Source organism: Kuraishia capsulata, genomic scaffold (genome assembly GCF_000576695.1).
Source record: "Kuraishia capsulata CBS 1993 genomic scaffold, Kuraishia_capsulata_scaffold_3, whole genome shotgun sequence".
Taxonomy (NCBI): domain Eukaryota; kingdom Fungi; phylum Ascomycota; class Pichiomycetes; order Pichiales; family Pichiaceae; genus Kuraishia; species Kuraishia capsulata.
Window position 1 is genome coordinate 112,289 of NW_019172952.1, and position 26,314 is coordinate 138,602.

Here is a 26,314-nt window from a genome sequence, read left to right on the forward strand (position 1 = left end):
TATCTGTCTCCATGGAAGGTACCAGGATGAAGCCAAGCGCGAAAGGCGAGAGCTTGTACAAGTATATCGGTGAATTTGCATTGGCCATCCAATCGGAGGATGGCTCGAGGCTGGCCCAGCTGGTGTCTATGGCCCTCTCGGAAACACTGTATACTAGAGCCAACTACGAGGAACCACAGGAAAGCGAGTTGAGGAGGCTGAAGCCCAATTGGAGAGAGGTGGTGAAGGCTTATTTGCATGTGACAAAGGTTGCTCTGAAGGAGAACGATTTGAAAAAAGTGGTATTTAGCCAGACGGAACTGCTTACACACCTGTCTCGTTGCGCAGAAAGAGAATCCAATTGGGTACTGCCAGCATTGTTGCTCGTGACTAGACAAGTTAGCTTTTTATATTCGGCCTACGAGGGTCAGAAAAGTAAGGAAGCACTGGCCGAAGAGGAAGAATTGGCTGTTCTCGAGAAAGTTGTGGAAGCCGTGAACAGGCCATTCAAGATATGTCTTAGTGATAAGAGTGACCTGCGATTCAGCAAGAAAAGCGCCGTTTATTTTTTTGCCGGCCAACTGTTCAAATACTACCGAACTATGAAGAAATATGAATTATCAAAGAGTATCGAGAAGGCGCTAGCAGCGTCTGCCACAGAATTGCCTTCCATTACTGCTATTCCCAAAAAGAGTGCGGTGATTTATCTTTACTACTCCGGGTGTTTAGCCTGTATTGATAACGATTTTGAGAAGGCCAATGATCGTTTATCTCAGGCTTTATTGCTGTGTCACAAAGACTCGTTCAAGCAGAAGCAGTCAATTCTCGTGACCCTCATTCCGGTGCGATTCATCGTTACTCGTCAACTGCCTAGCAAAGCGTGTTTGACCAGCCTGAGCGATCTCGGTTTGGCATATTCTGATATATTTCGCGCCGTCAAACTCGGAGATCTTGCCCTCTTTGATTCTCAATTCCAGCGACTACAGAGTTTGCTCCTGAAAAAGAATCTTTACTACGTGTTTCTTAAGATGCGTATGTACGTGGTTGCAAAGCTTGTCAAGGTGGTGTGTTCTGCAATGACGGGAAAATTTCAAATATCTGTGGCTTCCCTGTCCTGTGCACTGGAGTATTCAGGCAAGCAGCCAGAGGGATCGTTCTCTGCAGACTATACTGAATCAATTGTGGCGAATTTAATATCGCAGGGACTGGTTAAAGGATATTTGTCACATGGCAACCGTGTGCTCGTTCTGAGCAAAAAAGAACCGTTTCCGGTCCAGGTTCTGGCAGAGAAACAGTAATGAGCGGAAGATTATGATACAGAGACTGGTCTTTTAGGTAATGCAAGTCCAGATAGAGTGCAATAGAGTACTGTAAATCACCATATATTTTTCTGAAGTATCGTAAGGTGTGTGGAGTATAGGACATAGGGTACTGCACACTTGACAGCAAATGCGGCCCCAGTCACGTAGAGTATATTCGCGGACGAGAAAATTTAACAAGCCGTAGTAATTATTTTTACTAATGAACCACATGAAATAAACCATACCATTTCCACAAAAATCACCCAAAAATGCGGTGAAGCGCAATAACAAGCAGAGACGCTATGCTACCGGTTGCTGCTGCACCTATGGGCGCAATACTTTTTATACATACCCCAACAGAACAAACCACAAACGCCCAAAGTAAATCAACCCACAACCCAAACCCATTTTTTTATGAATAATCACCAGCAATAAACAGCTAAAAACCATAGAAAACAGCAATTCACTCCCAATTTCTTCGAATTCTGCTCCTTTTGCCAACTCCAATTTAACCGCTGAAAACGCCGCGCTATTCATTGTTTGGGCGTCAAACCAGCGGCTCACTTTTGTGGAGCGCGCAGAGGGGCTGCCCTTGCAGCTGTTGGCGGGCCTCAACCAATGTGCTCAACTCAACGGAAATCGCTTTCTGTTCGCGCTTTTATCGTTTTAAGAGGTAATTCTGTTGCTTACTAAGGGTCTCTGTAACAGAATACGCTACTTCTATATTGTATTTAGCCCGTTGCCCTGATATATTGTGGTCTGCTAACCCACGAATTTCACTCCATACCACCACACCACCATCACTGATATACCCGACACAGACGATTTACTCCTCGATTTTCGTGCCCCATCTTTCTTTCTTGCTCAAGTATAGACCCATATAGACCATGTCACCGGATATCTCGGGTGAGGCTGGCTCAACTTCGTCTAGGCCAACTCCCCTTGAACGCAAGAGCACTCGGTTGCTGGGAAGGCTGAGACAGCACAAAAACGCCCCGGGTTCAGATGAAAATGCCCCCGCTCCAGAGAAAAAGCGCGGACTTTTGAAGAAATCCGCTACACTTCTTCATCTGAGGCATGAAACGGAAAAAGAGCCTGAGAAGCCTCCACCAAGGCGGATCAGCCAGGACGGCCATACTGCATTGCCGCGCGTGATACCGACCCCCAAAGCGAACGGAAAGGTGCCTACACGAATTGGCGAGACCAAGAACCACTCGGATCCTAGTTCTGCCACAAGACCGCCCACCCTTTCGAAAAGAGCCAATACCACGCTTGGACACTCTCTGAAGACTCCAGACTCAGCTCTAATGGGCTCCTCTGGATCTGCGATTGCTGCCCCAAGACAAGTCGGATTACCCCCAGTGCCCACATTGGAGCAGATGGCCCAGGCGTCCAAGCCGAAAAAAGTGGAGTACAACCCGTATGGCTTGAACAACCGGGCAAGGGCCCCCACCATCATGGACCCTACGGACGACGAGACGAATCTGCTGCCATTTCCATGCGAAGACCCCAACGATTATTTACCACAGACTTTTCAGCAGGAAAACCAGAATTTGCTGGAGCAATATCAATTGCCGGATAAGGACGAAACCATTGGAATAGGGGCCTCGGCTAGTGTCAAGAGGGTGCAGAGTTTGACCTCGCCGTCGCAGATGTACGCACTTAAAAAGTTCACACTTTTCAAAAACGAAAAGCCCAAGGAGTTCTACGAAAGAGCCGCAAAGGAATATATCATCACGAAGAACTTGTGGCATGGACTGCACGTGGTGAAATGTCATGCTCTGGTCAAGATCCCTGGTCAGTTTGGCATGACCCGTGGCTGGGGTTTTATTCTCGAATTGTGCAAAACTGACCTGTTTGCACTGATAAAGAGACCTGGGTGGAAAAGCGTGCCGATTTCTGAGAGATTGTGCCTTTTCAAGCAGCTTGCGTACGGTATCAAGTTCATGCACGAGTGTGATATCGTCCACAGGGACATCAAACCGGAAAATCTGCTGCTCACAGCTGACGGAATTCTCAAGATCACCGACTTTGGTGTCTCAGACTACGGTCACGAACTGCCGGGCGATTTTTCAAGCCCGCTGAAACGGTCTGCAGCCTTGGTGGGCACTCCACCATACTCTCCACCAGAGGTTTCTCTTCTAAAAGAGTTCAGCCACTCTAAAAGACCACCTTACGATCCTTTCAAAATGGACATGTGGGCTCTGGGAATGATGCTTTTCTGTATAGTATACCAGGCCACCCCATTTCCAGAGTCCAGCAAGGCGTTCGCCGCATACCGTGACTACGAGGCCGGCTACAAGAACTACTGTTCCTCGCACCCAGCCTTCCGCAAAGGAGACGTCACCAAGGGTCCAGGTTCTGAGTACAGATTTGCAAAAGAATTCGGTTCCTCAGGGGCTTCTCGGGTAGCATGGCGACTTTGTGATCCGGCCGCCCAAACCCGCTACACCATGGTGGACCTCTTCAAAGATCCTTGGTTCCAGGCGCTGGAAACGTGCGTTGACGAAAACCAATACGAGTGTAACTTTTGTTACCATGACGATTCTCACATATATCATTACGAGCACGCATACGGGTCTGCCGACGAGAAGGTGATCGGAAATGGCAGCCGTGTGCGCTCTGGTTCGAACCTCAGCACCAACGGAAAGCGCGTTCCCAACTCGCGTAATTCGTCAACTTCCTCGATGCAGAAGACTCCTGTGAAGGTGAAATCGATGCTGGGAATGGTGGGGTCCGATCTGCCAAGCCACGGTGAGCTGGTAAAGAAAGAACCTTTTCAGACTAGTGCCACTGCTTTGGACCGTATCACCGCTGCTGGCGAATCCAAGGCTGCTCTGGAGGCTTTAGCCGAGAAATCTGAATGTGGAGCTGATCGGACTCCGGTTGAGGTACCTATACCGGAATCTGTGGCCGCAAAAGACGAGTTCCACGATGCCCGGGAAGTTCTGGATGGAGTTGCTGCCATGGATTTGTCGTCTTCCAGAACGCCGACCCCGCCATCTACCAGGTTATCCGTCGATCCACCTGAAATGAGCCGGATCGGCTCGGAAGTCTCTCTCAACACTCTCACTACCCACCAAGGGGTTGTGCAAATCAAGCACGTCCAGCAAGACCTCGAGAAAGACGGCTTCATCATCCCCATCGACCTGTGCCATAAGGCTGGCGAGTGCCGGCTCAAACAGCATCACCACCTAGATGTGGGCAAGGCCAGTTTGTCGTATGGTGCCATACACTGAGAATTAGCATCTATGTAAATTTGAATATAATATGTTGTTGAGCGCAGGAGACAGGTGCAGAAGGAAATATGCAGGGAAGACTGGGGAAATATCGTGCCTCAACCGTTATTGCGTTTTCAATTGATGCACGCTCTGGTTACCTCAGGTCACGTGATGAACTTTCTGCCGGAATTTTCAGTTTGAGTCACACTGCATGCCGGTACCGGCAGATGAGCGACATAGACACCTCAGCGTTGGACATTTCACCGTTGAAGCTCTCCAAAAAAACATAAATTTTGGCACAGTCGTTGTCTTCACACCCACGAGTATATCCACATATATTTATTTTCCAAGATGGAGTCTTCAGTCTCGTCGCTGGTCTCATTCCAGTCGCAGGCCTCTCTGCAGAAAGGTGGCTGGGTGGTGCAGAAGTTTGGAGGTACCTCTGTTGGAAAGTTTTCCACCAAGATCGCAGACGACATAGTGAAGGTTTACAGCAAGCAGAATAAAGTTGCGGTGGTTTGCTCGGCCCGTTCCTCGAACACCAAAAGCGAAGGAACCACCAGTCGTCTTTTGGCATCTGCTGACCGCGCTACTGATGGTACAGATTTCGAAGAAATTCTTTTGAAAGTCCTGGAGGATCACATTGAGAACGCTAAGGCTCTCATACAAGACTCTGAATTGAGGGATCAGCTTATAAGTGATACGGAGTTTGAGGTGGACGAGGTGAGGAAACTTCTCAACGCATCACAGGTAATAGGCGAGATCTCTCCGCGTACTTTGGACACCATCATGGCGTGCGGAGAGAAACTCAGTTGTCGCTTCATGAGTGCTCTGCTCAATGATCGAGGCATTTCATCGCAATACGTGGATTTAAGCAACATTATCCCAGTTGGGTTCGATACCTCCAACGGGTTCGATGCCACATTTTACAAGTTTCTGAGTGATTCGTTTGCACATGAGCTTTCCAGTCTCGATGCTGGAACTGTTCCCGTTTTGACCGGATACTTTGGAATCGTTCCAGGTGGATTGCTGAACGGTGTTGGAAGAGGTTACACTGATTTGTGTGCGGCCCTGGTTGCCGTTGGGCTCCAGGCTGACGAATTGCAGGTGTGGAAGGAGGTCGATGGTATCTTCACGGCTGACCCTAGAAAGGTCAAAACTGCTAGACTACTTCAATCGGTGACCCCAGATGAAGCTGCTGAGCTCACCTATTACGGTTCCGAGGTTATCCACCCGTTCACCATGGAACAGGTGATTAAAGCCAAGATCCCCATTCGCATCAAGAATGTCGAGAACCCTACCGGCCAAGGCACTATTATCTATCCAGAATATGTTGGTAAGAAGGGAGAGGAAACTCCTCCGCATCCTCCTACTTCTATCGAAAAGCTACCCACGGCCATCTTCACCAGACCCAAGAGTGCCACGGCCGTCACCACCAAGCACGACATTGTCGTCATCAACATGCATTCCAACAAAAAGACGCTTTCACATGGTTTTCTGGCTACTATTTTTGGTATTCTGGACAAACACAAACTGGTGGTAGATTTGATTTCCACCTCGGAGGTGCACGTTTCTATGGCCCTTCATAACACCAACGAATCAAGAAAGGAGCTCAAGAAGGCTGTTGAGGAGCTCGGAAAGTTTGGAGTTATTGACGTGACTCACGACCTGGCTATTGTCTCACTTGTTGGTGTTCACATGAAGCAGTTGATTGGTATAGCTGGTAACATGTTCAAGACGCTGGCAGACGAGAAGATTAATATTGAAATGATCTCGCAGGGTGCCAACGAGATTAACATTTCATGTGTGATCAACGAAAAAGACTCATTGAGGGCATTGCAGGCTATTCACGATAAAATCCTGGATGCTCCTCTCAACAACGGTGCAATTGACCAGAGAATTGCCGAACTGAGACTGAACACTTGAAGAGGATAGGAGAAGCAAGAGAAGCAGAAGATAAATAGCAATCATAAAAGAGCATATATAGTAAACGAGGAAGGCCTTTATCATTTTGAAAAAACATTTGTGGTCTTACCTGAACGACTGGTGGATGTAGACAGAGTATTACGATTGTTAACCGATGCGGGCGTTGTGAACGTTTATTCATGTCCAATAACTACACAGCAACTCGCGATATCGCGTCTGTAATACCTGTTGTCCCTGAAATAGTTATGGTTTTTATACGGGTTTCATATGATTTGGACACCTATCAGTGTACATGCACTGTGCATACCTATTATGCAGGCCTACTGCAGCAGAGTCTCCAGGTTATATTTCGAGCAATTTCTACAAAACATCTACCAAATTTTGAAAAAGCGTAAATCAAGCTTCTATTCTCATACTCTGAATTACAACTCAGTGAAGCCCAACTAGAACACAAAAATCTGGTCACCCAACTTGGAAACTGGCTTGGCCTTCTTATAGCCAAGGTCAACAGCATTGCTTTTGACAGTGGCAGTCATTCTTGGAGGACCACACAAAAGAAGCTGAACATCGTCAGAAGCCTTTGGAAGATGTTCGCTCATCATCTCCGGGGTCACGTAGCCAGATCCACCGGTCCACGAGGCAGTTGGCCTGTCGAGGATGTAATGAATCTTGATGTTGGGGTTCTGCTTTGAGATGGCATCCAGTTCATCCTTCAACAAAATATCTTCCTCAGTCTGGTTGCCGTAGATCAATTGGACCTTGGTGTTGTCTTCTGGGTTTCTGGCAATCGCAGAGATGATCTGGTACATTGGGGTGATACCGGTACCTCCGGCCACCATACCGAACTCACGGCACATGTTGGGTGTGTAAGTGAAGAAACCTTTTGGTCCTCTCACATTGATGGTTTCACCAAGCTTGAGCTCGTTGATGAACTTCGAGATGTTTCCGAGGTCGTACCACTTGATCAGCAGGTCAAAGTGGCCTTTGGCCTCATCAGTCGAAGTGGGTGTGTATGATCTGACGATCTCCTTGCCATTGATAACCTCAGATATGGAGATGTGTTGGCCAATTGGAAGTCCCAAGACATCCGTTGGCTTTGGAAGTCCAAAACGGAAAAGCGCTGTGTTGTGAGAGATCAAAATCTTTTCGATCAGAGGGAACTTCTGGTACTCATCCTTCTTGAGCACCTTCCTCTCCTTAGCAGGCTGGAGAAAGACATAGGATCCTGCCAAAACGGTGACGACGGCAGCCAGAGATAGGATTAGGAAGTTGTTGGTAGACATTAATTCAAATGACATTCAGAAGGGACGATTTGTCAAAACTGGGCTTCAATAGTGCAATACTTATACACGATGGATTACTGCGTTGGACGTCCCAAACAGGCTAAAACTTCCAACTTCGAGGACGCCTGGACGCGCTACTTGTTGCCGAAATCGGTATTTTGGAGGGGCACGTCCTTTAAGTATCATATTTTAAAACGTACTGTATTCACTGGTTAAATGAAAAATTTCGAAAAGGGAAATTAGCCATTGATTCGAATTTCAACTATACAATCAAGCCCCGACTTACTGTAAATCTGGTCGCAAGGAAGCACACAAACGTGAGAGTGCTCATGCAGCATGCAAACAGCACCATATGGTTGTAGCCATTGCGAGAACCGTTTCCGATGATCGCACCACCAATTGGCAACACAATGAGGTTTCCGAAGGCAACAAAGAAGTAGGCTGTGCCGAATCTCTTGCCAAAGTCTTCAACGCGTGATATTTGGCCCGTGCAAATGGCCGTCAGACTGAGAGTAGTTGCAGCGGAAGCACCAAAGATTCCACAGAATACGTACAGACCGTAGATGTTGGAGCCAAAGGGCAACCAGATGGCCCAGTTAGAGATAGCAATCATCAGTGCTGCCACTGTTATTGTATTGAATCTTCCGATGCGGTCGGAAAAATGTGCTGGAATAGATCTCCCAATCATACCAGCTGCGTTGAGAGCGACCAACGTGAGATATCCAGTTGAATCAGAAAACCCACGCGAAGTCGCATAGGACGGCAGATATGTGTAGTTGATCATGAGGGAAAACTCATTAAAAAACAGGGAGCAAGTCAGCCATCTGTATCTGGGATCCTTAAAGCCAGAAAAGTCAATGGACGCTTTGACCCTTTCCCAAACGCTTTTACCTGAAAATTTTTCATTGATTTCGTCGTTTCTGTCTCTGACTAGAAGAAAGCAACAAAGCAACAATACCACAGAAATGAACGCAAACACGCGCATGGACCATGCATAGCCGATTTTAGGAAACAACGACCTGAACATGAGAGGGAAGACGATTCCACCTGCGCTTCCTCCCATCTGAGCCATTCCAAGAGCTAATCCTCTCCTTTTTAAAAACCAATGACTGACGACACCAATAACAGATGGCATTAGCAACGCTGTTCCCAGACCTGCCATTACACCGTAACCCAGAACAAATTGCCAGACGGTTTTAGCGTTGGCCGTAGCAAAGATCCCACCACATTGAAGAATAGCACCTGCTACTAGCGGATATTTAACTCCAAGAGCATCAAAAATAGGACCCCCAACAATGCCTCCAGCATATGTCATGAAGGTGTATACTCCAAAGACCCAACCAACAGTTGAGGTTGGGAGTTCAGCGAGCTGGTGAGACATGATATACGATTCTACCACACCCATTGAGTTCATGATAGCAAACGTAGCCATCAGTCCCAAATTGGCTCCCAAAACTACTGTGTATGCCTTTCTACCGCCATCAGGAAATTTCTGGCCTTTATCCATTCCAAAGAGCTCGTTCTCCTGCAAAAGGTTACTTTCTTCCGTAGTATCCAGAGCTGTTGCCGGAGAGTCTAGTTCCACCGTCTTGCACGACTCCAGGATTTGCGGCTCTTGCGAAATATCCAATGTCATAGCTGCACTTCGTATGAGATATTCCTCTTTTGTGTTCTTTGGAAAGACCTGCTTCAAAAGAGAAGATTCCAGCATTTGTAATAAATTCACTCAGGCAGACGCTTCTCCGCATAGGGAACGTATGCGGAATGGCAGATGCGTCTGCCGCCCGGACATATTAACGGAATTTGCTGCCGGATATTAAAGAGGCTGAAGGGAAGCCAGAAATGCATTGAAACTTATCAGTATTGCATTGCAGTCTCTGATGAAACAAAAGATGAACTACTCGCAGGATCCATTTTCTCCTTTTTTCGGATAAGTAATTTTAGTGGTAATATGTAAACTAAGATGGATCAATCTAAAAATTTAGATTCTGCAATCTCGTGAAGTGAACAATGCATAACTTGAGCAAAAACCGTTGAGGCTACTTGATATCTCCATGAGACTCAGTCCAAAACCAGTCTTCTCACCGCTGGAAGATATGGCTCTTCTTCGTGGCCTCTGGAAAAGTTGACCGCAGTCCTTTGGAGCTCTCTATAGTTTGCTCCTGGAGTAATCTTACCAACTACTACTGGAGTGCTGGTTTCCACCTGGTCGGGGACAATTAGCGGGCGACCAAGAATTGCCTCCAGACCCTGAAAAGCAAATGTCACGGCCTCCTTGGCACCACTCGATACTCCATGCTCATCCAAGAGGTACATCCTGCTCTGAGGGAAGTTTTGCTGAATGAACTCAGTAATGTTCGGGTTGAAGGATCCACCGCCACATAAAATAATCTCGTCAATTGGACCTGGTGCATATCTTCTGTAATCGTTGACAATCGACTGGGCTGTGATTCTGGTGAGAGTTGCAACAATATCGAAGTTGTTCAAGCCCTTTGCTTGACACATTCCAATTAGTCTCTCGGCCTCAGAATCACCAAAAAGCTCTCTTCCAGTTGTTTTGGGTGGAGTCCGGTTAAAGTAGTATTGATCCAGATAAGTGTCAACAATTTCTTGATCTACTGTACCATGCCTTCCCCATTCGCCATCCTTGTCGTACTCCGACTTTCCGCCTGTAAAAAACCGGATTGCAGCATCTATAAACACATTTCCAGGCCCAATGTCGTAGTCAAAACACCTGTCAAGACCTCCTTTGGATTCAGGAACTACAAAGCATACATTGGAGATCCCACCAATATTCTGACAGGCACGAAGCTTGGTTGGGTGGATTAGCAACAGACTGTCGAAAAAGGCAATCATAGGAGCCCCCTGTCTACCCACACTCTGTTCAGATATTCTAAAATCTGAAACCACCGTTTTTCCCATCTTATTGGCAATATACGTTGCCTCAGCAAACGTCAATACTGAACGGCATTGACCAGGTTTAGGATCTGAGACATACCAAATGGTCTGACCATGTGAACCAATCAAATCCACACGGTCGACCTTATATTCGACACAAAAGTTGACAGCAGCCTCAGCGAAGGCCATTCCTAGGCGGGTGTTAACCTCTGAGATCTCCTCAACGCTGGTTGAGTTATCCTTGATCAGCCTCAACACTGTCTCCTTTAGGTCAGCCGGCATGGGCATTTCCCCATGGTGTACAATCTTAAGGTGTAGAGAAGATTCAGGAGATTCTTGACGGAAGTTGCATAGCACCACATCGATTCCGTCAATCGAGGTTCCAGAATTCAGCCCGAGGACGTTAAGGTCGAGTGAATCTTTGGACACCATGCCGTTACCTCGAAAAAGGAAGTAACCAAGTACCTAGCTCGCCTGAAGGGACGGATGTGAGTATTTATTTGTAAGAAGCATGACGTTTACCCAACATGTCTCTGAAAAAATTTCAACTTGCAAACCAGTAATCACTACCAATCATTTTTCACACTATGAGGGCATGCGGCTGCGCGTTCCCCACATGCCCTTATCGCAACCTCCGGAGTCTATCTCCGACGGAGTATATCTCCTATCGATCATGTCGAGGAAAACCAGAACCGACACAAGGTTAGTCTGGTCAGCACAATCTCTTAGTAATTTTCCTCCCAATCAAAGACACAATTTCTCCACTCATGCAGTAGATTGTGCGCTTATCTTGAACCTGATCTTACGGCCCCGACGACCAAGCTCCAGTTGTGGAAAGGCGCCCCGCGAAAGGTTTCCAGGAGATAAACTCCGGGCCTTATCTGATCTTTTTGGCTAGTATTTCATTAACCAGCAACTCAACAGCACGATCGGATATCCCAATTTATTTAAAGCCAAAGCTAGCCCATTGTATCATTTGAAACAGAATCTCTTTTAGCAAACAATACGAACGATCACAATGGAGTCGTTCAAAGTCTACTGGAGAAGACCCATGGTCCAGGTCGCGCTCGTTGGTGCCGTCCTTTTCTGCCAACCCGGTATGTTTGATGCTCTCAATGCCCTTGGGGCTGGTGGCCAGAAGGCCTCTTCGGTATCCCTGACCGACCAGTCGAATGCTGCACTGTATGCGTGTTTTGCTGTGGTGGGATTTATGGGTGGCTCCATTGTCAACACTCTAGGTGCCAGAATCACTTTTTTCCTTGGGACAATTGGTTACACTCTCTATATTGGATCACTATGGTGTCTCGATAGAACTGGAAACACGGGATTTGTTGTTGCAGGTGGTGCCCTATGTGGTATATCTGCGGGTATGCTATGGAGCGTGCACGGTATGGTCTCCATGTCTTATCCTGAAGAGAAAGATAAATCCAAAAGTTTTGCCATTACCTGGAGTTTGCTTTCAATTGGGGCGACTCTGGGTGGACTCATCACCCTGTGCCAGAACGTTCACAAGGCCGACACTTCTGGAGTAAAAACCAGTACTTACATCGCTTTTTTGGTAATCATGCTGGTTGGTTGTGTGACTTCGCTCACTCTACAAAACCCCAGGGAAATTACCAGAAAAGATGGAACCAAGATCGAAAATTTCAGGCAAACCACGTTCATTAGAGAAGTAGTTGATACCTTCAAGCTTGTTGCAGACTGGAAAATGATGATGCTGCTGCCAGCGTTCTTCGCCTCCAACTTCTTCTACTCCTACCAGTTCGGTATCAACGCCTTCTACTTCTCACTGCGTACCAGATCTTTGAACTCCATGGTATACTGGCTAACTCAAATCATAGGCACTGGTGGTCTGAGTTTGATCTTGGACACCACACGTATCAGCAGAAGAAGACGTGGTATCATTGGTCTCACCATCTCGTGCATATTTGTTACTGGTACCTGGATTGGAGGTGCAGTTTTTCAAACAAAATTCACCAGAGCCACCACTTCCCCCAACGTTGATTGGACAGATGACGGTTTTGCAGGGCCATTTGTCCTTTACGTCATGTATGGTATTTCCGATGCGATGTGGCAATCCTGGTGTTACTGGATCATGGGATCTTTGACCAATGAGAACTACAAACTTGCAAGGTATGCAGGGTTTTACAAAGGAGTCCAATCTGCCGGCTCAGCTATTTCCTTTGGTATTGATGCGGCTAAGATTCCTTTTCGTAATGAGCTGGGCGCAAACTTTGGCATGATGCTCTTTGCCATGCCACTCATGTACTACGTTGCATCCAAGGTTAACACCACGAACTATGGTCTGGAAGAAGAGGTAGTTGTTCCTGAGTACATAAAGGAGGAGCTGGGGGAGTTGCTGTCGCAGAAGTCAGATGTTGAGAGTCCAGCTGTGGAGGTCCAAGTATCATATTCCCAGAAGGCTTAAGTTTTGAGTTTTGAATAAATATCGCTCGCTTTATTTATATTTCATGCGCAATAATGTTGTTAACAGTGGTGTAAGAAAATTATCATTGATCGTCGGGTCCGGGAAATACACTTACACTTAACCATGCGCCCTAGCTGCATTGATGCATATAAGTAATCTGCAGTCTTCGTGACCATCACTACAATAAAGATTCCATTTATCAATTCCAAAATGAAAAGACATTGGTTATGCTGCAATAATTCAGATCTTAATAGAGGCATTTCTCTCGTATACATTTGTCTTAACATCGTTCTCGTTTTATGCAAACATGCTCCAATCCTCTCCCTCATCAAACTCCACTAAAAACTCGTCAAAATTAGGGATCCAAAAAGTAGACAAGGCTTCGTATGATGTCTCATTTCTATTTTCTTCCTCAGCCGTTTGCTCTCTCTCATGGAAGGAACTGATTTGGGCCTCCAGTTCATCGTGAACGGCAATCGCCTCAAACCACGAAACGCTGACATCACTTAGAAACTCAAGACAGCTAGCCAGCTCGGATTCTTGTGAGGGCTCATGGCTTCCCGAGTTTTTCTGGATAGCGGCAAGAGCCAAGAACACCGTGGATGCAGTAGATGTCACATAGGTAGCAAGATTGAGGATTCTTCGTAAGCGGTAAAGATCCTTATACTTTCTCATTAACTCAAGGATCTTTCTGGCGCTGGTTTGGCATCTTTGAACGGGATTCGGCACCGAGTTTGTTGGCCAGTGCGAGTTAGCGCTTACCTTGAGAAATGGTCTGAACAGAAAGATTAGAGTTGCATGGTACATCGTGTGGATCATCAAAAGTGCAGGATGTGTCATTGAAGGCGTGTCTCGTAAGTATGCAGGTAAGTTTCGTTCCCATAGCCGTAATTGCTCGTAAGATGATTGAAGAAACTCTTTGTAATCCTGTCTCATTCTGTTCTTGCTGGTGGTTGTCTTCTTTCCCCTGAATGCATCCAATTTTGTCATAACCGTTTCCAAAATAAGGTAAAGCTTCAAAATTGCTACCAGTGTGTTCTCGGGATAAAAATTAATCGGAATGACTGGAATATCGGTGTGAGGACAGAAGGGCACCCACTTCGTAGAAGGCTCTGAATGGTATTGTGGAAGCGCCAAACCAACATCGTGGATTCTGATTACAGATGGCCGACCAAGGTAAGCGCTCCAGCCTTGATCAAACAAATAGCAACCCCAGAAAGTTGCATTTCGAACGGCAATCTCCTCCTCTGACACCAGTCCAGACTCTTTCAGCTTTGCACTATCCAAATGTAACCCGAGATCAACAGCCATACGAAATGCCATTCCGGAATGAACCCATCCAATGCTACTCTTTCCAACACCAGCCTCTTTGCTTGCCAGCAGCAACAGACCTTGAACAGTGGTAAGTGATCTGTTTTCTAGCTCATCATCTAGCAATCTCAATGCCTCGTTGTAAAAATAATGACCAGCAGTAGAAGGATCACCCGCTTCTAGCCGCAGTTCAGGCCTGTCTGAAAGATGAGCAGCATGTGATAACAATGCGTTGAGCAAAAATTTAGAGCAAAAACTGCCCTCTGTGTTCATGTCCCTCAGAAACAGCTTTTTATCGAATATGTTGTAGTATGAGTGCTGCCAACAGAAGTACAACTCCAGAAGCTCAGCTATCACAGGATCAATATGAGGGTTCATAATCTGCACTGCTTCGACCGTTAGACTTGAAACAGCAGGAGGCACTGCTTTAGATGTAGTCTGCTGTCGTATTCTCAAAACATTGGATGTATCTCCATAGAAGTGGATTTTGCCCTCAGCATCGACTGTCAAAGACTTGGACTCTAGTTCAATCTCAGCAGTATCACCTTGACTTGAATTGTTGGTTATCTCGCTTCTCTGGGGGCCTCGCAAAAGCGACTCGAGAAAAGTATGGTCATTTTGAAGATGTTCCACCAGATATGAAGAAGCTTCAGTGCCTTTTGCTATCTCGCGAAGTGTTTCTTCAAGCCTTGCCATTCGCTCCATAGCCTCATCAAACACCTTCTGTGATCTTTTTCTCCGGTCTCCTGTTGCTGAGTACACACAATTACCCTCTTGGCCTCTTCTCTGGCACTGAGCACAAGCAGGCTGACCACCATCGCAACGACACCTGCGCTTTCGGCATTGAATGCACGCCAGGCTCGCGATTTTGCCGCGTTTGGAATTTGTTTCCGACATTGTATACGTCAGGACAGGATTTATAGCTTCATACCGACGCAAATTGCAAATAATTACAAAGCTAACCTTGATATGCGGTCAATGTAAACGAAGCTGCAGCTCGTCACGTGCAGCCGCAGCTGGTGCCCAAAGCGGACAGATCTTTGTGCGATTTATTGAAATGCAACCCTGTAAAAATTGTTTGGAAATTGTGAAATGACAATGGGCTCGATTTGTGATTATGACCGAGAATGTTGCCCAATTTGACACTTTTGACCCAGCGTTCTGGCGTCTCTTTGGCCCTTTGGTCCCTCTCCTGCGTCTATTTGTTACAAACCCTTCACATCAATATATCGTGATTTACTAGTATTACACCTAATTACCCATCTCTTGGTCTTGGTCCATGGTCTCGCCATCGGCGTAGTCCCTCGACTCCTGGTCTGTGGCTTCCAGCCATCTGTCCTGCTCTGCACTCACATACCCATCTCTAAATGCCTCCACCACCTCGCGCGCCTGTTCAAGCTCAGTCTCAATATCCTCGCCATTCACATCATGCGCTGTAAAAGTATTTAAAAAGGCCTTCTTCGAGTACAAGCGATCATATTGGCGCAAGACCTTGTCCAGCAAGGATACGATACTCGAATTATTCGACAACATGAGCCCATTTACCACGTTTTCTAACTCTGGCGATTGTTGCAGAGCATATGGCGATCTTGGAGAGTGCGAGACCTGCAGAAGTTGTGATGTCCATTTCGGCTGAGTTAGCCTCTTTTTGGCAATGATTGTGGCCTTGTGATCTGCAAACAGATCCTGTTCCGAAAACGAACCTCCGATCAGCACATCCAGAGCAGCGATATGAGAATCATGCTCATCCGAAGGTGTTACTAGTCTGTTCTTCTTATTCACCAAGTCCAAAATGACATCATAGCCCGTAGATCGCCTCTGCTTCTTCGCAAATGAGACGTAATTCGATGTGTATGGCGTGAAACTTGGTATTATGAAACTCAATTCAGGTGAGGGGATAAGGGGCGCAAATATTCCCTGCAGCGAAGTTCCGAAAGAAGTAGGGAACCTTATCGAGTTGGTGATAGACGCCATCACCGTTGAGATTAGCTTATTTGTGTCGGAGTAGGACGGGCTACTCACATTTAGACTTTGTGAGGCCACTTGACTCAAAGCTGCATTGTCAAACGGAATCACAACATCACAGTTTTCCACCAATCGCCTAAGAGTCAGCAACGTGTTGTAAGGCTGAACCACCACTTCCGAAGCAAAATTGCCCATATCCGGAAATACCGAGTACGATTTTGCAAACAGCTTCGGATATCTATCACTCAGTAACTCGAGCATAAAACTGCCCATTCCAGAACCTGTTCCACCGGCCACAGAGTGTACTAGCTGAAACCCCTCAGGAGAATCGCACTGATCTAGCGACCGATCAACGATTTCCAACAGATCTTCCTCATGCTGCTTTCCGTAGTTGAACCCACGTGCCCAGTTGTTTCCAGCACCACCGAAAGCGGCATCCATGTATGTGAGCCTTGGATCAAACAAATCGGGGAACTTCGTCTGTATGGAACCGATTACCCTGGGTTCGAGATCCAATAATATAGCTCTAGGCGTGTATCTGTCCGATCCCACCTCCAGGAAGAAAGGACGCGTTTTATCTTCGGACTTCACATTTGACTGAATCTTTTGCCCAGAGTTGTCCAGACCATGTTCTTTGAGCAGCTGGCCCCAGAACTCTTCGCCCACTTGATTACCACATTGGCCTGAAAAGACGTTAGAATGAAATACAAAAAAACGCGCATATTAAACGGCACTCACCTGCTTGAATCGTGAGAATTTCTCCCGGCATTGTAGCGTATTTATTGGCTTAGTTGGAATGTTTGTGTGTAATATTCAAGAAACAAAAGACAACAACAGAAGACGCGCAGGTGTGCGCGAGCGGGAATTTTGATCTCGTACACTACTTTTGCTACTATCAACGGTTATGGATAGATCATATATTCACGTTCACTATTCAGATTTCGCGTTTTTCGAGCCATACCGGTATATGCCCATTATATAGCTCATCCGTGTAATCACAAGGTCAACTGCCATTAACACACTGTCCCTGGCAAGATCCATCTTGGACCCGTCCACCTCGTGCCATGATATGGGTACCTCACTCACACTGATTCCTTTCTGGATTGCCAAGATTAAAATCTCAACATCGAATATCCAGCCCTCTGTGTGCATGTAAGGAAAGATTTCCCGAATGGCAGCTTTATTGAACAACTTGAATCCGCACTGAGTGTCTCTGATGGTTCGTATTCCAAACACGAAAACGAGCGTATGAAGGCCATACATGAGGAAATTTCTGATGAATGATCTCTTGACAACGGCATCAGTACTGACCATGTGAGCTCTTGACCCTATGGCAACGGCTGGTATGCTATGTGGTTCTCCGTTGTCCGCTGCCTCAATGGCCGACATCAACTTGGAAAGGTCTGAGAACTTTGAAGCACCATCTGCATCTGCAAAAATCCCATAACTTCCCCTTATGAATTGAAGACCGTGTGTAACAGCTCCTCCTTTGCCTCTGTTTTTGACAAACTTCACCACTCGCAGAACGCCTGGCTTAAGACCGTATGTCTTGGATGCGAGCTTCAAAGCATACTCCGCAGTTCCGTCCTTGGACCCATCATCCACAAGAACAATTTCGTAAGCATCTGGATACTTGGACTTCAAATATGAAACAGCTTCATCCAGCATCAGTTTCAGCCTCTGAGTCTCATTATAGCATGGAACAACCAAGCTAATCTTGATTCCATCTGTAGCAGCAGAATTTTTTGGTGGAAGGGCATGCAATGGCTCAGTCTCATCATAACTGGCATAAAACTTTGTCTCTGAGTCGAATATTTTCCGGGGCGTATGTGATAGAAGATACACCGTGATGTAGGCCTTGTGGCTGTTAGTATTCGATAACGAAACCTTGCTTGTATGATCTAAAACTTACCAGAACGGCCAAAACCAACAGAATTATGCCCACATGAAACAGCATGCCTATAAGCGAGAGTTTTGACTATTCAATGGCTAGTAAAACTAATCAAAAACACCAACTCTTGTGAAGCTGTCATTTTTCAACGGATTCGGTGTTGACACTTAATCGTTACGTGGAGGGTGGAGGGATGTGCCTCACACATTTCCGTTTTAGGCAATGAGATTGAATTTGGGCATTGAAATGGTAAAGTGAATAGTTTGAAAACCTAAGGGCAATTTTTGTTTTTGTTATATGGTTTAAGTTTAGTCTACACACTTGTCACATCTGGGTATCGCCTGGGTATCCTCGTTATATCAATGGTCCCTCACTCAGCTTACGGGCAAGGACCCTGCCATTATCCAAGAAGGTCTTCACCAGATCAACGTAATATAGAGAATCTTTGGGTAAAATCTCAATGGCACGCAAAAGCTCTGGGGTATTGATCTCCAGCTCTAACTCATGCTTGCGGATCTGCTTCGAGTTTTGTGTCTGCTTGATTTTAGTAAGGTCAATGCGTGTAAATGTTGCATTGTGAAAGTAGGAAAGCCTATCTTTTTCACGCTCAAGGGTCACCTTTCTGGTGAAAGCTTCCAAAGCCTCTGGATTGAGGTTGACTGGCCGTTCCAGTGCCATGGTGAGTCTGAGATCAAACAAGGAATTAGGAAAGTATAGAAACATGTCTGAAAGTTTTTCCTTGTGGATTGAGGAAGAGAATCGTTTGGTGTTGTAATCAAACGAAACCCTCACATTAACCGGCTTCGAGTTTCGTACAGCTTCGACGGCACTCTTGTCTATCTCGTGTATCTTTTGCACAATGAACTTGCGGTCATTCTTGGTATTTGAATCCGCGAGCTTACCCAGAAATTCTTTTGCATCCCTGTATTGCTCTGGTGTGATGCCACTGCGGAAAGAGCATCTTTCATTGTAAAACTCCTTGGAAATAGGTGTTTCACTCAGAACGGGCAACCTAAGTTTACGGTCCTCCTTCTCATCCCATAACTGCCCAACTTTCAACTCCAGCTCAATCATATTTGCGATGTTTGGCTCATCAGGGTTATCCTCGCGAATTTTCGCAATATTAGCGTATATCCACTTCGTCACGCTCATAATAAAGTCATCATAGGGTATGCTGTTCGTGATGGAAAGGGCCTCCAAACTTGAATTCACAGGTCTGACCAACGATTGACTCTTATGTGCTTTCATCGTTGGTACATAGTCTTGAGCCCACTTCGGTTTCGTTTTATACCGTCTTGGTTTTCCAAGATTCTCCTTCTCGTTATCCCCCACAGGACCCAGAGACTTGAGCTCTTCATCCAAAGTCACCGCCTTGGGTACAACAGGACGCGTATTAGGAGAAACAGACTTAACCAGTGGACTCATATTGATATTTCCGTGTATCTGAGGATGGACTTGCGGCACAGCAAATCCCTTTGCTGTTGGCGAAACATCGAGCGTAGCAGTGGAGGAAGACCGCGCAATACGTGGAGCAGCATGGCCATCAAAATCCACATCCTGAGCATTCGTCAAATTCACTATACTATTGCGCTTGCGGATTTCCAGCGCTCTCTCATCTGGAAAGGCTGGCTCGTTATTCATCATCGAGTCGATGGAAAACCTGTGTGGCTCTTGCTTAGGTACAGACGCTACAGACGCCGGCGATGAAGTCCTCCCGGTGCTGCCATTGGCACTGCCAGCTGCATCATCATCATCTATGAGATTCCTTAAATCCATTGATACAAAAATCTCTAGAATTACAGGATGTGAAATCGTAGAAATAGAGCACAGAAGCCTTGTCTACACCGCTAAACACACATACGAATTTTTCGGGTTTCTCAAATGGAGCGCTTGCCGGTGCACTACCTCAACTCTGCAGACCGCAGCGGCTACCGGAGGGCGATAAGGTCAACCAAAATGGAGAAAACTGGGAGATACCATTGAGTGAAATTCGATTTAGAAAAAAAATGGTTTAAGAGCAAAAGCCAATCACTGAAATAATATTTATCTTTTCTGTAATTCCAGAAAAGAACTCGATTGGTTGGCCAATTTGCTCTCACGCTGAAAGATTTGGGCGCATCGCTGATAACGTCATGCGTCTAGAGGGTGGTGACAAAGCACTGATGCCCCTTCACGCGAAGCCGTGCCGTTTTGCACTCTCTTGTTATATTCAATATTCCTTCGAGCAATTTGTTGATTGAAAACCAATAAACATACTGGTGTGATTTTTGTCTCAAGCAATTATTCACCCACTATAAAGTATTGTCTTGTTTGCAGCTATTAACAAAAACCGATAGATCTACCATCAAAACCGCAATCACAGAACTAAAGCGTTTGCCACCATGTCATTTCAACACGATAATCTGATTCCTGAAAGGGCCAAGTCTCGCAAGATGGTGCACTTCTGGTCCAGTTCCAAACTTCCTGAAGGGTTTGTGCCGCATCCTGAGCCAATCTCGTTGGTAGGAGGAGTTCCCCACCACGATTTCTTCCCTATCCGTCAAATCGATCTCCACGTACCCTCGAAGCCATTTCCTGGCCCAAACGAAAAGGAGACTGTTGTAGTGATTCCTCAAGTTTCCAGTGACCCAGAAGAATTGGATCTGGCCCAGGGTCTTCAATATGCAGAGGTAGACGGATCCAAACAGTTATTGAAGGTAACGCGCGACTATACCGAACGTGTTGCCAAACCGGCGTTCGAAGACTGGTCCACTACGCTGACCAATGGTTCCTCGAACGGACTGTCAAAGGTTTTTTCGGTTTTCCTCGAGGAGGGAGACTCGATTTTGGTTGAGGAGTTCACCTTCACTCCTGTCCTGTCTTCATTGAAGGATGTCGGCGGAAAGCCAGTTCCACTCAAAATGGATCTGATCAAGGGAATTGACATAGATTATATGGATGACCTCCTTGAGAATTGGTCTGCTACACATCCAGGACAGCGTCGCCCCAAACTGCTCTACACCATCGCGAATGGCCACAACCCACTTGGAGTCGCCCAGAGTATCGACCACAAAAAGAAGATCCTCGAACTTGCAAACAAGTATGACTTTCTTATCCTTGAAGACGACCCCTACGGATATCTGGCATTACCAGCATATGAGGATGTTCGTAGTGGATTGGTGGACACCACGAAATTGCCCACCAACGACGAGTTTGTGAAGCTATTGCATCCTTCCTATCTGACTTTTGATGCTACTGGACGTGTAATTCGTGTCGAGACTTTCTCTAAGGTGTTTGCTCCTGGTTTGAGATTGGGATACATTATTGCTCACAAAAACGTTGTCCAGGCGATCAACGATTTTTCCATGGTGAGTACTCGCAATCCAAGCGGTGCTGCCCAGCTCCTAGTGAACGACACCATTCACCACTGGGGCGGAATTGAAGGATGGCTCTCATGGATCATCAAGGTGAGACAGGAGTATGTCGAGCGCAGAAACGCTGCTCTGGATGTTTTGTATGACTCCAAAGCTTATAAAGAAGGTTGGATTACGGTAATTGACCCCAAAGCAGGCATGTTCGTGGCAGTCATCTTGAACTACGAAAAGAAAGGACTTACTGCCGCACAAATCCCACAATTCATGGAGCAGCTTTTGGTTTTCAACTCGGTGAACGGTGTTGGGGTTGTGGATGGAGGACGTATGTCATTCGATCCAATTTCCGCTCCCAGAGCAAACTTTGTCCGGATCACCATTGCTTCTGCCCCAAATCTGGATGTCTTGAAAGAGGCTTTCAGGAGATTCTCCAAGTCTGTCCAAGACCTCTTCGAGGCATAATTTGTTTTATAGGAACACAACGCCTTAATAAGCCAATCACATTCATTAGAAGTCATTGCTATCTAACTTCAATGAGTCAACTTGAATGAGTCAATCTGCTGTGGCCGCAGGAATTATGCCGAGCCGTTAGGTTCGTCACGTGATTTTTCACTCATGACTCTTATCTCAGGGCCGCTCGCGGCAATAGACATCCATATAAAAGCAGCATTGGAGCCAGAAATTTTGGAGCTTTCAACATTATTTCTTAAAGTTCAGAAAGAATGACTGCATTTGGAAAAGAATTCAGAGAAAAGTATTTCCCTACCGGGCCACAGACTGTTCCAATCAACCATGGATCGTATGGTCTAGTTCCCACCCCGGTCATCAAGAAATTCCACGAGCACCTCGATGAGGATCTGGCATTTCCGGATAAGTACATTGTGTTTGACTATACTCCTCAGTTGAAAGCAAACATTGCGAGAGTTGCTCAGTTGGTGGATGCGGATCCCCTGGATCTGGTGTTCTGCAATAATGCCTCTACAGGTGTCAACACGGTTTTGCGTTCGTACCCTTTCCAGAAGGGTGACAAGATTTTGATGCCTTCTACCGTTTACGATGCGTGTGGAAACACAGTCAAGTTCTTGAAGAACAGATACGGTATTGAGATTCTTACGCTAGATCTCCCATACCCTCTTTCTGACGACGAGGTGGTTTCCAAATTTAAAGAGGTATTCGAGGCCGAAGAGAGCAACGGAAATCCAGTGAAACTCGCTTTATTTGACACTGTTGTGTCTATGCCAGGTCTGAGGATTCCTTTTGAGAGACTCATTAAACTTTGTAAGGATCACAATGTTCTCTCGATGGTGGATGGCGCACATAGTATAGGCCTTGTCAAGTTATCACTGAAGACCCTGGAGCCCGATTTTTATACTACAAATCTTCACAAGTGGTTATATGTTCCACGTGGATGTGCACTTTTGTATGTGAACAAAAAACATCACCGTTCCATCCACACGTTCCCAGTATCGCACTCGTACCTTGCGGATGATGAGCCATTGGAGGAAACCCTAGAACAATCTCGTCTTGTGGATAGATTTGCGTTCGTTGGGTCCTCGTCATTTGCTTCATTTGTCAGTGCCATCGATGCCATTGAGTTTCGTGAGAATGTGTGCGGTGGTGAAGATGCAATTGCAGACTACTGTCTCCGCACAGCAAAGGAAGGTGGGGCCAAGATTGCTGAGTTATGGGGGACAAAAGTTCTCGAAAACAAAGAAGGCAGTTTGACGACATCTATGGTGAATGTCGAAGCTCCAATTCCCTCCGATTTAAAGGAGGATTTTTTGAGACTCTGCAAGACCCCTAAGTTTGTTGAGAAGATGAGGGCATATGTCGATAGAATTCAGGTGGAGGAGTTCCACACCTACCTTCCATGTTGTTACCATAACGGCGCACTTTGGTGCAGATTCTCAGCCCAGGTCTATGTTGATGTGGATGACTTTGTCTACGCTGCAAACAGTTTCAGGAAGGCTTTTAACAGATACTTGGAGTCAGACACGTTCAAGGTGCTTTTGAATTAGCAATGCGCCAACCTGCATCATTGCAGATCTTCAAATCTTAATTCCGATAATATTTCCTAGAATAAACACATTTCCTTTCTTATTTCCGACGCCTCTATTTATTGTGAGATTCCCAAAGCGATCAAGCAGATAGTGCGAAATCGTACTCAAATCCTTTTAGTTTCTGTCTTTTGACTTCCAAATCAGGCTATAATTCTTTATCCGAAGGTCACTTTTCAAAAATACGGAAACTGCAACGCAAAACTTAAATCCGAAAGCTCAAGCTGCTTGGAATTTTGGCCTTCCCCAGAAACCGCATATAAATTCATGCAGTGTTAAAAAATTGCGGGGCAGAACAACAGCCCGAAACTCCGTGTATAAAGTCTGAGAGATATCTGCTACGTACTTTTGACCTGTGTGGTTTGCTACTACCTACTATTATCGGCTTGAATAAACTCATTTTGTTCCAATGAAGGCTACAGAAGTTGACTTCACATTGAACGATGGAAACAAAATTCCAGCGGTCGGGCTGGGTACTGCGTGCCCACCGGAGGACCAGGAGCATTTCATAGACTCCATTGTTACTGCGTTGAGGAGTGGAGTTCGCCATATTGATTCGGCCTGGTACTATGGAAGCGAGCCTATGATCGGTGTTGCTCTTCAAAGGGCGTTCGCCGAGGGAATTGTGAAAAGAGAGGATATTTTTATCACTACCAAGGTTTGGCCAGGAAGGCACGATGATGCCTTGGGATCTCTCAACGAATCTCTCGAGCTTCTTCAACTTGACTATGTTGATTTATTCCTTCAACATTTGCCGCTATGCTATGTTAGGGATACATTTACAATCGTGGAGAATGCAGATCACCTTGATACCTGGAAAGAAATGATACAGATTTACAAGACCACCACCAAGGCCAAGTCTATTGGAGTCTGCAACTACAGCATTCCGTTTTTAGAGAGACTTTTCAAGGAAACAGATGTGGTTCCAGTTGTTAACCAAGTTGAGCTTCATCCACGTCTGCCTCAACTAGAGTTGGTGAAGTTTTGCCGAGACCATGGAATTTTGGTGGAGGCATACTCTCCGTTGGGGGCTGGTGGAGCACCTCTTATCAAGTTACCAATTGTCAACGAATTGGCGGATAAATACAAGGTTACAGCAGCTGATATACTGGTTTCCTTCCACGTTTGCAAAGGCAATGTTGTTCTTGCAAGAACGCAAAACCTGGAACGTTTGAAGCAAGGATGGGAATTTGTCAAAATTTCGAGTGAGGATTTGGCCAAACTGGATGACTATGGAATTGCAAACCACTACAGATATATTGCCGGAAATTTCGGAAACAATCTTGGATTTCCCGACTGGAACGACAGTGTTGACTGTCATACTGGTGTTTAAGTAGGTAATATTTTATACATTGTCGAAAAATATATATGGTTAAACTTTGATATGCATCTCGTGTTGAGCTTCCTTTCCATCAGGCCTCGACCTTTTTCTCGACCTTCTTGCGATTTTTTCTCCTTAGTTCTCTCGCATCCAAGGTGTTCGCATCCTGCATTAATTCCTCAAACATCTGAATTTCTTTCTGTTCCTCCTCAGATCTCTGGGCAGCCTTGAACTTGGTACCTATAACCACCAACAATCTGGCTCTCAGCAGCCTAACTTCTAAAGGTGCTGTTGGATCCTTAAGTACCAAATCACACACTTTAGTGAGAGTAGACTGGATCTCGTAGCGGGACGACAACCACGCCGTTTTGATGAACTTTCCCGTGAGGGCCCTCTGGATCTCAGCTTCATCAGCTTCGTCCATTTGGAGTGTACCTTCCTCTTGCATCTTCTCAAGATCACTCATGGTGCTCTGAACATCAAATGCAGACTTTGCCATGCTCATCACACTTTTGGCCGTATTGGTAGACTGCTTAACTGAAGAGAAGAACTTCGAAACCTTGCCGATGATAGGTTTCTGAGCCTTCACAAATGATGTTCCCTTGAACACATACACTTTCCCCATAAGATGGAGAATTTCCAGACCAAACGACTCCATCTTCAGATCGGCGATTTCAGTGTCCAGGTTCTTCAACAATCTGGAAATAGACTCCTCATTAAGCACACCTCCAGTCTTGACCGTGTCCATCACAGTGTCCAGCTTCGCCAGCAACTTCTTCGAGAGCTCTTCTGCCTTCTTACGCTGCTGCTCTCTATTCTCTTCCTGCATTTTGCGGAACTTCTCACGTTCCTCGGCAGAAATCTTGGTCTTTCCCGAAGCCGGTGGTGTGGCAGATGCTGCAGATGCCCCATCGGCAGAATGGACCACCTCTTGAGTTTCGGGAACAGCGGAGTCAGCCTCTTCAGCTCCCTTCATCATATCCTTGAGCAGAGTCAGCTCGCCGATCCAATCCTCGAACGCCTCGCCACCAAACATGGAGCTGAAGATTTCAGATGGGTCCTCGAATCCCTGTGAAGGAACCGCGCTTTCCTTTCCAAACTCGTCATAAACCGAGCGCAATTGAGGATCACTCAGCGTCTGATACGCCTCCGAAATTTCCTGGAACTTGGCGGCTGCGGTCTCATCGCCAGGGTTCTTGTCGGGGTGATATTTCAGGGCGAGCTTACGGTACGCCTTCTTGATCTCTGCCGGGGTGCCTTCCGGAGTTATACCGAGGATGTCGTAGTAACCGGTGTCCTTGACCATTTGTAAAATGCTATCAGAGAATGACTGGAAATTAACAGAACTTGGGGCTCAAATCAGAATGGAGGCCACGGCATTGA

At 46.1% G+C, this 26,314-nt stretch overlaps 15 protein-coding genes across 15 annotated transcripts; 7 read left to right on the forward strand and 8 right to left on the reverse strand.

Annotated features, from left to right (window-relative positions):
• Positions 1-11: 11 nt before the first annotated feature.
• On the forward strand, positions 12-1,277 carry KUCA_T00002297001 (uncharacterized protein; the record flags this gene model as incomplete). The annotated part of the gene is made up of 1 exon (XM_022602536.1): positions 12-1,277. The coding sequence occupies one exon, from the start codon at positions 12-14 to the stop codon at positions 1,275-1,277; it is 1,266 nt and encodes a 421-aa protein (XP_022458332.1).
• An 890-nt stretch (positions 1,278-2,167) lies between these two features.
• Positions 2,168-4,519, forward strand: KUCA_T00002298001 (uncharacterized protein; the record flags this gene model as incomplete). Its single annotated transcript, XM_022602537.1, has 1 exon — positions 2,168-4,519. The coding sequence occupies one exon, from the start codon at positions 2,168-2,170 to the stop codon at positions 4,517-4,519; it is 2,352 nt and encodes a 783-aa protein (XP_022458333.1).
• Positions 4,520-4,852: 333 nt separating this feature from the next.
• KUCA_T00002299001 (uncharacterized protein) lies at positions 4,853-6,427 on the forward strand (the record flags this gene model as incomplete). The annotated part of the gene is made up of 1 exon (XM_022602538.1): positions 4,853-6,427. The coding sequence occupies one exon, from the start codon at positions 4,853-4,855 to the stop codon at positions 6,425-6,427; it is 1,575 nt and encodes a 524-aa protein (XP_022458334.1).
• A 443-nt stretch (positions 6,428-6,870) lies between these two features.
• KUCA_T00002300001 (uncharacterized protein) lies at positions 6,871-7,725 on the reverse strand (the record flags this gene model as incomplete). The annotated part of the gene is made up of 1 exon (XM_022602539.1): positions 6,871-7,725. The coding sequence occupies one exon, from the start codon at positions 7,723-7,725 to the stop codon at positions 6,871-6,873; it is 855 nt and encodes a 284-aa protein (XP_022458335.1).
• A 247-nt stretch (positions 7,726-7,972) lies between these two features.
• KUCA_T00002301001 (uncharacterized protein) lies at positions 7,973-9,421 on the reverse strand (the record flags this gene model as incomplete). The annotated part of the gene is made up of 1 exon (XM_022602541.1): positions 7,973-9,421. The coding sequence occupies one exon, from the start codon at positions 9,419-9,421 to the stop codon at positions 7,973-7,975; it is 1,449 nt and encodes a 482-aa protein (XP_022458336.1).
• Positions 9,422-9,771: 350 nt separating this feature from the next.
• Positions 9,772-11,040, reverse strand: KUCA_T00002302001 (uncharacterized protein; the record flags this gene model as incomplete). The annotated part of the gene is made up of 1 exon (XM_022602542.1): positions 9,772-11,040. The coding sequence occupies one exon, from the start codon at positions 11,038-11,040 to the stop codon at positions 9,772-9,774; it is 1,269 nt and encodes a 422-aa protein (XP_022458337.1).
• A 586-nt stretch (positions 11,041-11,626) lies between these two features.
• On the forward strand, positions 11,627-13,036 carry KUCA_T00002303001 (uncharacterized protein; the record flags this gene model as incomplete). The annotated part of the gene is made up of 1 exon (XM_022602543.1): positions 11,627-13,036. One exon carries the CDS (start codon positions 11,627-11,629, stop codon positions 13,034-13,036), a length of 1,410 nt encoding a protein of 469 aa, XP_022458338.1.
• Positions 13,037-13,333: 297 nt separating this feature from the next.
• On the reverse strand, positions 13,334-15,244 carry KUCA_T00002304001 (uncharacterized protein; the record flags this gene model as incomplete). The annotated part of the gene is made up of 1 exon (XM_022602544.1): positions 13,334-15,244. The coding sequence occupies one exon, from the start codon at positions 15,242-15,244 to the stop codon at positions 13,334-13,336; it is 1,911 nt and encodes a 636-aa protein (XP_022458339.1).
• Positions 15,245-15,598: 354 nt separating this feature from the next.
• KUCA_T00002305001 (uncharacterized protein) lies at positions 15,599-17,081 on the reverse strand (the record flags this gene model as incomplete). Its single annotated transcript, XM_022602545.1, has 2 exons — positions 15,599-16,995; positions 17,051-17,081. The coding sequence occupies 2 exons, from the start codon at positions 17,079-17,081 to the stop codon at positions 15,599-15,601; spliced, it is 1,428 nt and encodes a 475-aa protein (XP_022458340.1).
• A 161-nt stretch (positions 17,082-17,242) lies between these two features.
• KUCA_T00002306001 (uncharacterized protein) lies at positions 17,243-18,269 on the reverse strand (the record flags this gene model as incomplete). The annotated part of the gene is made up of 2 exons (XM_022602546.1): positions 17,243-18,169; positions 18,225-18,269. 2 exons carry the CDS (start codon positions 18,267-18,269, stop codon positions 17,243-17,245), a joined length of 972 nt encoding a protein of 323 aa, XP_022458341.1.
• A 288-nt stretch (positions 18,270-18,557) lies between these two features.
• KUCA_T00002307001 (uncharacterized protein) lies at positions 18,558-19,979 on the reverse strand (the record flags this gene model as incomplete). Its single annotated transcript, XM_022602547.1, has 1 exon — positions 18,558-19,979. One exon carries the CDS (start codon positions 19,977-19,979, stop codon positions 18,558-18,560), a length of 1,422 nt encoding a protein of 473 aa, XP_022458342.1.
• A 605-nt stretch (positions 19,980-20,584) lies between these two features.
• On the forward strand, positions 20,585-22,015 carry KUCA_T00002308001 (uncharacterized protein; the record flags this gene model as incomplete). The annotated part of the gene is made up of 1 exon (XM_022602548.1): positions 20,585-22,015. The coding sequence occupies one exon, from the start codon at positions 20,585-20,587 to the stop codon at positions 22,013-22,015; it is 1,431 nt and encodes a 476-aa protein (XP_022458343.1).
• A 260-nt stretch (positions 22,016-22,275) lies between these two features.
• KUCA_T00002309001 (uncharacterized protein) lies at positions 22,276-23,571 on the forward strand (the record flags this gene model as incomplete). Its single annotated transcript, XM_022602549.1, has 1 exon — positions 22,276-23,571. The coding sequence occupies one exon, from the start codon at positions 22,276-22,278 to the stop codon at positions 23,569-23,571; it is 1,296 nt and encodes a 431-aa protein (XP_022458344.1).
• Positions 23,572-24,019: 448 nt separating this feature from the next.
• KUCA_T00002310001 (uncharacterized protein) lies at positions 24,020-24,943 on the forward strand (the record flags this gene model as incomplete). Its single annotated transcript, XM_022602550.1, has 1 exon — positions 24,020-24,943. The coding sequence occupies one exon, from the start codon at positions 24,020-24,022 to the stop codon at positions 24,941-24,943; it is 924 nt and encodes a 307-aa protein (XP_022458345.1).
• A 79-nt stretch (positions 24,944-25,022) lies between these two features.
• Positions 25,023-26,237, reverse strand: KUCA_T00002311001 (uncharacterized protein; the record flags this gene model as incomplete). The annotated part of the gene is made up of 1 exon (XM_022602552.1): positions 25,023-26,237. The coding sequence occupies one exon, from the start codon at positions 26,235-26,237 to the stop codon at positions 25,023-25,025; it is 1,215 nt and encodes a 404-aa protein (XP_022458346.1).
• Between the last annotated feature and the right edge of the window lie 77 nt (positions 26,238-26,314).